General features: G+C 41.5%; 2 protein-coding genes across 2 annotated transcripts; both read right to left on the minus strand.

Annotated features, from left to right (window-relative positions):
* On the minus strand, positions 87–2,491 carry LOC108663589. Its single transcript, XM_018128782.1, has 4 exons — positions 1,240–2,491; positions 834–1,023; positions 402–621; positions 87–308 (listed from the first exon to the last, which is right to left on the minus strand). Exons 1-4 carry the CDS (start codon positions 2,489–2,491, stop codon positions 87–89), a joined length of 1,884 nt encoding a protein of 627 aa, XP_017984271.1.
* LOC108663590 lies at positions 4,646–5,899 on the minus strand. The gene has a single exon (XM_018128783.1). It carries the CDS (start codon positions 5,897–5,899, stop codon positions 4,646–4,648), a length of 1,254 nt encoding a protein of 417 aa, XP_017984272.1.

Raw genomic sequence — 8,948 nt, forward strand, 5'->3', positions numbered from 1 at the left:
GTGTTGTCCACAAGAGTATCAATATGTGGCAAAGGGAAGCTATCCTTCGGACTTGCTCTGTTCAAATCCCTATAATTGACGCACATTCAAACTTTTCCATCATTCTTAGGAACTGAAACTATATTAGCCACCCATTCAGGGTACTTAGCCACCTCTAAAAATCCAGCATCGAATTGCTTTTTTACTTCCTCTTTAATCTTCAGCAACATTTCTGGCTTCATCCTTCTCAACTTCTGTTTAATAGGCTTGCAATCTGGTCCCATAGGTAATTTGTGGACAACAATGTCAGTATTGAGATTTGGCATGTCCTGATATGACCAAGCAAACACGTCCACATATTCATAGAGCAGTTCTTCTAACTTCTACCGTTCATCAGATGACAGCGAGGTGCCAATCTTAACCTCTTTCTTCTCTTCCCTATTTCTGAGGTTAATCATTTCTGTGAGTTCCTGATGAGGTAAAATCTCATTTTCTTCCTGTTCCAACATTCTCGACAAATCAGGGGGTAAGCTATAGTCATCCACCTCCTCTTCATTTTTCAATTCATCAATGTTCGGAATCATCTCAAAATCGATATTCAAATCGTTGTCTAGATTGTCTTCGTGTTCATTATTTAAAGACCTGCAAACAGGTAAAGTTGGACGGGTGTATGGGCAAGTATTTATTGGCTAAAAGAATAGATGAAAGGAAACATGCAAAAAGGTTGATGAATTATGAAACACATTATGCATTGTCATTTATTTAAATGATGAAGGTAACAGAAAGCCCTACTTAAACAAGAAATTACTCTTAACACCCTTGGGCATAGGCGTCTAGATAAAATTATTCATTACATTTCGGAAGACTTAAAGATGATGGGCAATTCTGTGGCTGTCCAATTGCTTAGCTCCTCTCCTAGTAGTACTGGATACACCACAGGGATTTTCTCATTAGGTTCTTCATCTCTGATCATATGGATTGATAGCTCATCAAATATCCGTAGAACCTGATTGACCTTTGTTGGTGCTTCGAGGTGAATGAAACCTGCAAAGCGAAAAGTCTCATATAAGTGTGGGACTGTCCGTTCCCCAAATTCTTCTTATTTTCCCTCAAGTTGAGCCATCCTTTTAATCTTCTTTCGAATTGCCAGTTTCCTTCTTTCTTCTTTGGTAGGCTTGTATCCCAAATCAAATCTTTCTTCATTCTTTATTAGAGTCAGAGGACGGTTAATTCCTTGTAAATTCTTTCCTAACCCCAAACCGGCACGACATCCTTTACCCACTATCTGTTTAACCCCCATTTTAGTTGCTACTAACAAACGAGGAGTTGGTATCACTTTCTTTTCCCCCACATAAGTAGCATTAACAAATTCAAAAGATTTGAAAGAGCATTCTGGGACTTCTTCTGTCGCCTCTACATAGGGAGCAGATGATGGTTGAATAGCCAATATGTCTTCCTCCGCACATACACTTATCAGTTGGCCCTCAGCTATGAATTTAACTTTCTGATGAAGGGAAGATGGTATGGCTCCCGCCATATGAATCCATGGACGCCCTAACAAGCAATTGTATGACGGGGCAATGTCCATGACTTGAAATTGGACCTCAAAAATGCAAGGACTAATTTTTATCGATAGTTCAATGTCCCCTACCACCTCCCTTGTGGTCCCATCGAAGGCCCTTACAATCATGTGACTGGTTCTCATATATGACACATCTACTAGCAACTTGGTTAAAGTAGAGCGAGGCATGACATTTAACGCTGAACCATTGTCGACCAAGACCCTAGGTATGGCATGGTCTTTGCATTTGATAGTAATGTGCAGGGCTTTGTTACTCCCTCGACCACCCGATGGTATTTCTTCATCATTAAAGGCAATGAAGTTCCCCACTGTAATGTTCCCCATGATGTGGTCTAACTTTTTCACTGATATATCTTGTGCCACATAAGCTTGGTTCAAGACTTTGAGCAGTGCGTTCCTGTGTGCTTCCGAATTCAACAGTAAGGAGAACAGTGAGATGCGAGCGGGCGTCTTGGTTAATTGTTCTACCACGCTGTATTCACTGTGTTTGATAAACTTGAGAAATTCACCCGCTTCTTTCTCGGTAACAGGATTTTTGACCTCATTGTTCGGAGTAACTACAGATTTGACAACTTGGTCCTTGGAAAAGGTATCCGCTTTTTTCAGGCGTCCCTCTCCCTGTGCAGGTTTCCCTTTTTCAACCCTTTCTGTTATCTCAGGGGAATAACATCGCCCACTTCGCGTTATACCCCCTACTCCAGTTAGATCTTCAAAAGATGCTTGGGGGGCGGATGAAGCTGTGCCCAAAATATTACACTCATAATTCCATGGGACAGCCTTATCATTCTTATAAGGGAACAGGCTGGGGACTTCGATGGTAATACCACCTCTGATCATAGTAGGGGATGTATCATTCATCGGGCTCCTATTTTCTTCATAGAAGATGGTGAGAGGTTTAGGTTTGTTTGCCCCGAATGAACTTGATGCCATTTATGGTTCCGACCAAATTCTCTTCGGCTTCTTCATAAAACTCAATTACCGATGAATCCATCAATTCTTGCAACTTACGACGAAAGCTATCACAATTTTGAATGGAATGCCCAATTGCCCCCATATGAAATTTGCAAGAATAAGCGAGATCATGCCTCAATTCCTTTGTGTCGATGGGTTCTGGAGTGATGACATTTATCTTGGACAACGCCTCAAACACTTTATCCATTGGCGTTTGAATCTCATCAATACCCTTTTTCACCCTTCGAATCATCCCTTCATGTATGGCATTCACAGTCGGTCTTCCATGATTAGGTAACGGGTTCCCATCAACACTCGAACTGTCTTTTTTGGCAAAATTTAAAAGTCCTGCCTTAATGAGCGCTTGAACTTTATGTTTTAAAGCAGTACAATTCTCGGTGGAGTGCCCTTGAATTTCAAAATGGTAATCACAATGCGCATTCGGGTCATACCATTTTGGGAAAGGTGGTCGGAGTGGTTCTAAAGGGGTTCAAGCAAGGAGTCGATTTTCTATGAGTTGTGGCAGCAATGTAGTGTAAGGGACTGGAATATGATCAAACTTTGGTCTTTCTAGGGTAGTTTTAGGTCCTCTTTGACCATGGCCAGGATTATTGGTTGAAGCTACCGGTCTTGGTGGTGGAGTTTGTGGAAGAACATTGGTTTGAAATGTTGGTTGCGGGATAGGTTGGTACACATATGGATTTTGTGTGATGTTGCCTATGTTCGGATAGAAGGGCTGGTATGGGGGGTACGGGTAATATGGGTTAAAGTTGTGGGCTTGTTGGCTGTCGTGAGCAACTGCTTGCACATCCCCTTCTTTTTTCTTGAGCGCATTCCCTCTCTTTAAGCTGGCAACTTCATGCCATTCAATTTTTCCACTTTTGATAGCTCCTTCTATTATTTCTCCCGATAAGACCAAATCTGTAAAGTTTTTCGTGGCATTGCCGATCAAGCGCTCGTAGAATGGAGCTCGGAGTGTATTTATAAACAAAACAGTCATCTCCTTATCAGTGAGAGGTGGCTGAACTTGCGCTGCTGTATCTCTCCACCTTTGGGCATATTCCTTGAAGTTCTCGCTTTTTTTCTTTTCCATAGTCTGCAATGACAACCGATCAGGGATCAATACATCCGACACTAAGCATAGCTCGGTTGCGTCTATGGTACCAAACCTATCAACTCATTCGATAGCACGGAGACGTTCTTCCAACAGATCATACTTTTTCTGGTCTTTTTCATTTTCTCCTGTTTGTGATGAGTCCTTTCTTAGTTTTTCTTGCTCTTTTAGATCGTCTAAATTTGGGACATTTATTGGTTCAGCAGGATTTATCCCAGAATATGGCCCAAATTGCCCATGAGTCGGTTGGTGCATTGTAATAGACGGATGGCATCACTTGAGGGTGGACCCTTTGAGAGGTTTGGGCATGTGGTGGAGTGAACCTTGGGGGATAGGATGGATCATCCCTTTGGTTTCCACTGTCTTGTGCTGGTGGGTTTTTTGACGGAGCTGGCTCTTCGATCGCTCTTTTTCCTTTACTGAGACTCATCATCAATTCCATCATCTTTGCTAACTGTTCTCTCATTTCTTCCTGAGCTCTTTCCATTATGTCCATTCGCTCTCTTTGTTCTTCTTCCATGATCCTTGCTCGCTGACGCGTATTATGAATACGTTGGTCACTTGGCTTAGGTGGTCGAGCTATTTTGGAACCTTATTATCGATCATAAACATGAATTAGATGCGTATTTGATGCATGAATGAACCCATTATCTTTATTTTTAGATGCAAATACTCATTGTCATGAGATGTTGATTTATGCATGTATGAATGATTATGTACTAAAAGTATTCGTCACATGACACCCAACAACAAAGCCATCCATTGCATAAGATATTTGTCTTTGATTACAACTCAGAAGCCATCTAGAAATATTCACCAATCTTATTATAATGGTTATACACCTCATCTAAATGCTTGATCAACTGTTGCTCTTGTTTTCCAACTGGAAAGATCTGGCTTCTTAATATGTCCGTCTTCTAGGCCATGCTTTTCGCCTTGTAAGCCACCTCCCTCATTTGCCAAACCAAGTAATCCATCTGGTCGTGTTTCTCTGTATAAGCTTGTCTGTAAGATTCACCTCATTCTTGAATTCTGGTGCTCTGTTGCTTGAGGCGTTCATATTCCTGTTGATAAGTCGTCATGACCCCTTCGAGCACTTCATACTCTTGTCTTAGTAATTGGATGGACTCTTGTTGGAATCGCACTTGTCTTCTTAGCCCATCATTGTGCGTTTGAAGTTCATTACCTCGATTTTCTCTCACCTGTATTTCCCTTTGAAGTTCACTGGTTGTGGCAGAAAACTTATCATTCAGGCTCTCATACTTCCCTTCCATTTTTCGGACTTTCTTTCTTTGCTCACTTACTTCTCTTTTCATTTTCTCACACTCTTTTTGGAGGTCTTCATACCGTTGCTTCCAACTGGCATTTTCAGCTTCGGACTTCTTTCGAGCCAACTCACTTTCGAGCAAAGCGTCTCGTGGTTCTGGATCAACTGGGCCACGTAGTGCATCTTCTTTCGGATATACCACATCCTTAACTCGTTGGTCATGCCATATCTGATATCCGGTAGTCACTTCATCGGTGTACCTCCCTTGATCAACTCGGCTAGTTTTCTTCCAGGCTTGCGCAATCTCCTCAATCTTTTTCAGAAAACTCGGCTCTCCAAAGGTAAACTCCAAAGTATTAAGTCGGTGTGTCATCAGCACAAACTGCTCTGACCCAAATTGTCTTCTCACCATAATTGGGGCGTAACTGACGGCTCCCCATGGCCCCATTAACGGTACCCAAGGTTCATTTCCGCATTTGTACAAGACTGGGTGATGCAGCATCCACGGAGCTCTCCATATTACTTCCACACTTTTGAGTTCCCGAAGTCTAGAGATCCATTGCTCCTTAGTCCTATTTTTTGGCCATTCACTCTCACAAAATTCTCTGATAGGGGCGATTTGCGGATGAAATGGCTTTCTGAACTTATCGACCTTGCATTCAAAGTGGCTCACTATCCAGATGGAAAGAAGATGTGCACATCCCACAAATCGTCCCTCACCTTTTCTTCGACAGTAATTCAGTGATCTGAGAGTTTCCGCTAGAATAGAGGGCGAAAGATTGGCCTTGTTGATGACTTGCTCGAAGAAGTCTATAATTCCGACTTCTATATGTCCCAAGACCTTGGGAAAGATCACTAGCCCGTAAATTCCCAAGGCCATCACAAGCTGTCCTTGCTCGGTGTCCCGATGCTTCATGATATAGCTACGTAGAAAACTCCACGGGATACATTCATTGTCCCATTTTTTCCTTAGATTCTGATCAACTTTCGCCGGGGTAATACCCATCATTTTGGCTAACTTTAGCCTGTGTCAGGTCTTCTGTCCTCTCTAATATATCTTGTCCAGATTATCAAGATCGATTTGTAGGAGAGCTGAGTACTCTTCGATTGTGGGAACCATATCCACTTTATCGAACACGAAGCATCTATACGACGGATCCTAAAATTGCACAATGGCCTTCAACAACTGTTCATCTATTTGGACCTTAAGGAGTCGAGCTATGTGGCCATATTTCCTATCAAAATTTGCCCGAGTGGTAGCCCCCCACTTATCCCATATGTTGAGCAAATCGGTGAAGTCGTTCTGTTTGAGATCAAGGTGGACCCTATCAGGTAGTGATGAGAAGTGATCCTTTGACAAGCAATCTCCCTCACTTTGTTGGGCACTCGCCATATGCTGGGTCACTTGATAAATTCCATCGTAACTTGAGGATGGCCATGATGACTCCATGTATGCAACTGGATTTACTCTGTTAATGGTTGTCAGGTGACATACTTTTCCTATATGCAAAATTGTGATGCAAACATGCATATGCAAAAAGTTCAAGTTAGTACAGTAAACAAAAATTTCAAAAGATGAATGAAAGTAATTAGTAACCTGATACCTTTATTATTCGCGGAGAAGAATTTAGAACAAGGGGATTATGAAAATTCCTTCATGTGTACCTAGTCAAAAGGTATATTCTCACGGGTTTACCTAAGCAAAGGCGACTCTCGGTATTCTACATGCTGAGTTTGGGTTGAAAATGGAGCTAAAGGTTCCCAAATCGCTCCTCACTGTCGTCCACACGGACTAGTAAGGCACCCCGGTCCTCACCCATTACAGGTTTCAAACGGACTAGGTTCGATCTGAGTGGGAGTCTTCACTAGCCCGTGCGGAGGTTATCACCTCACGAGAGCATAGCTACTTAACTCCCTCCTAATTAAGGACAAAGCCCGGGTGGAAGGCTTATGCATGAATGCAAGATGTGTAGTGTGTGAGAAGGAATATACTGATCTCGGACCAACAATTTCACGCTCCCCTTATCCTAAATTTCCCGCAATTATTAAAAATAGTGAAGTAATAATGGCAAAATAAATGAATGCATTAAACAAAAATATGCAAAATTGATGCTAGGGAAAACAACAAATTATTCAAGGCTAAAGATAACTTATGATTTAATGGCTTGAGTCTCGATGTCCCCAGCGGAGTCGCCATTTGTCGTAACGTGCGGGTCCGAGAACCCGACCGCCAGACGCGAGCGAAAATTAAATGGTGTGGGAGTCGCCACCAATCTTTTTTATCTAAGGTGTGATTGGTCACCTATTAACCCGATTCTTAATCGACGAAGTCCTAAATTAATTTTAGGTCCGTCGAAAGAACGAGAACTGGTCCACGTTTTTTAGAGATGGGTTCGGGAGTGCTGTTACGCACGGAGAAGGGTTAGCATCTCCGTGGTGCCCGTTCCACGGACGGTACCATTTAATCTTAAGTTATCTTAATATAGCCTTTTCTTAGTTTTAATCCCTACTTTATTAATTAAATTTTTTTATTAAATTGACTGACTGAGAGTTTTTATTTGTTTGGTCTTACGTATGCAAGTGATGCAAGTGTAAAATGATGTCATGACTTGTTTATTTTAAATGATGGAGTCGGTAATCTTTTATTGGAAAATTATTCGAAGACCATCCCAACGCTTTGGTGAAGTCTCGAAATTCTCCTCATCTAGAGATATCCCCAGAAGAACTCGTCTCTACAAGCTCCTCGGAGAAATCCCATCATCGGGATTTCCGTACCATTTGCAAAATAAGAGTGGTATGCTATGACAGGATAAAATGATGATATCTACATGCACTCGTTTATTGATTTAGGTGATTTATAATTCACCCAATTATGTGTTTAATAAAATTTTTTAGATTATTTTTTTTATTTTTTATTTTTTAAACAAAAATTATTCCGACTAATGGGTATAGGGGTATAGAATCCGGATTTATCCCGACGCTTCGTTGAAAATCCGTTTCGAACTCCGCACTTAAGTGACCCACCCGAAAGAGACACTTTTTTGCCCCTTTTAGGTGGTAATGCTCAAATAATTGTTCCATTTATATATTTTTTTATTATTATTTTATTATTTATTTTTACTATCATTATTATTTTTTGATTTTTTAATATTAAATATAAGTATTCATATTATATATATATATTTCTTTCCTAAAAAATAAATGCATTTTAATTAAAATGGGCTAGACCCAAAACTAACTAAAACAAACCCAAGCAAAAAAAGAAAAGGATTATACCTTGTTGGGCTGCGATTGGCCCAATTCGGTGGCCTGCAGAAGCCCAAATCTACTCCGCCCGGCCTGCTTCTGGGAGCCTACGAGGTAGGACTCAAAACGCACCGTTTGGTGCCTGCAAAGCCTCTCAAAACAACGTCGTTTTGACACTTTCCCCTTTTAAAATTTTTACTTTAAAACGGGACCGTTTTGAGACCCGAACTCTAGGTATTTAACCCATTTTTCTCTCTTTCTCTCTTCATTTTCATTCCTCACTTTCTCTCTCTAGCGGCGGCACTCTCCACCTTCTCTCTAAAAAACCTTTCCTCCTTCGCCAGTCGATCCTTCTCTTTCCCTCTTCTTCGGCTTCCTCTTTTCTATTTTTTTCTCGCCGGCGGATCTCTTTGCTTTCTGTCGCCAGCGCCAAACTCTCTTTCTTCTCTTTTTTACCGCCGGTCGGACACCTAGACAGACCCACTCCCTCTCTTCTCTCTGCCGGCCAAAACTCCTTACCCTTGAACCCCTCTCCCTCTCCTTTCTCAGATCTAAACCCCTTTTCTTTTTTTGGTTTTTGTTTTGTTTTTTATTTTTTTTTTTGTTGCTAGGCTCTTTTTGCTGGTAGATCTAGGATTTTTGTTTTTGTTCCTCCTTCCTTATTTATTTTGCAGGTAGTCTTTTAAAGAGCCGGGTTGTCCAAAAATTTGGACAACCCTGCGATGGGGTTCTGGCACCAGGGAGTTGATGGCCAGAACCCCATCATGCATGGTGGTTGGGGAAAGGATGGCTGGGTGTACCTTTTTTTT

Source organism: Theobroma cacao, chromosome 10, assembly GCF_000208745.1.
Source record: "Theobroma cacao cultivar B97-61/B2 chromosome 10, Criollo_cocoa_genome_V2, whole genome shotgun sequence".
Taxonomy (NCBI): Eukaryota; Viridiplantae; Streptophyta; class Magnoliopsida; order Malvales; family Malvaceae; genus Theobroma; species Theobroma cacao.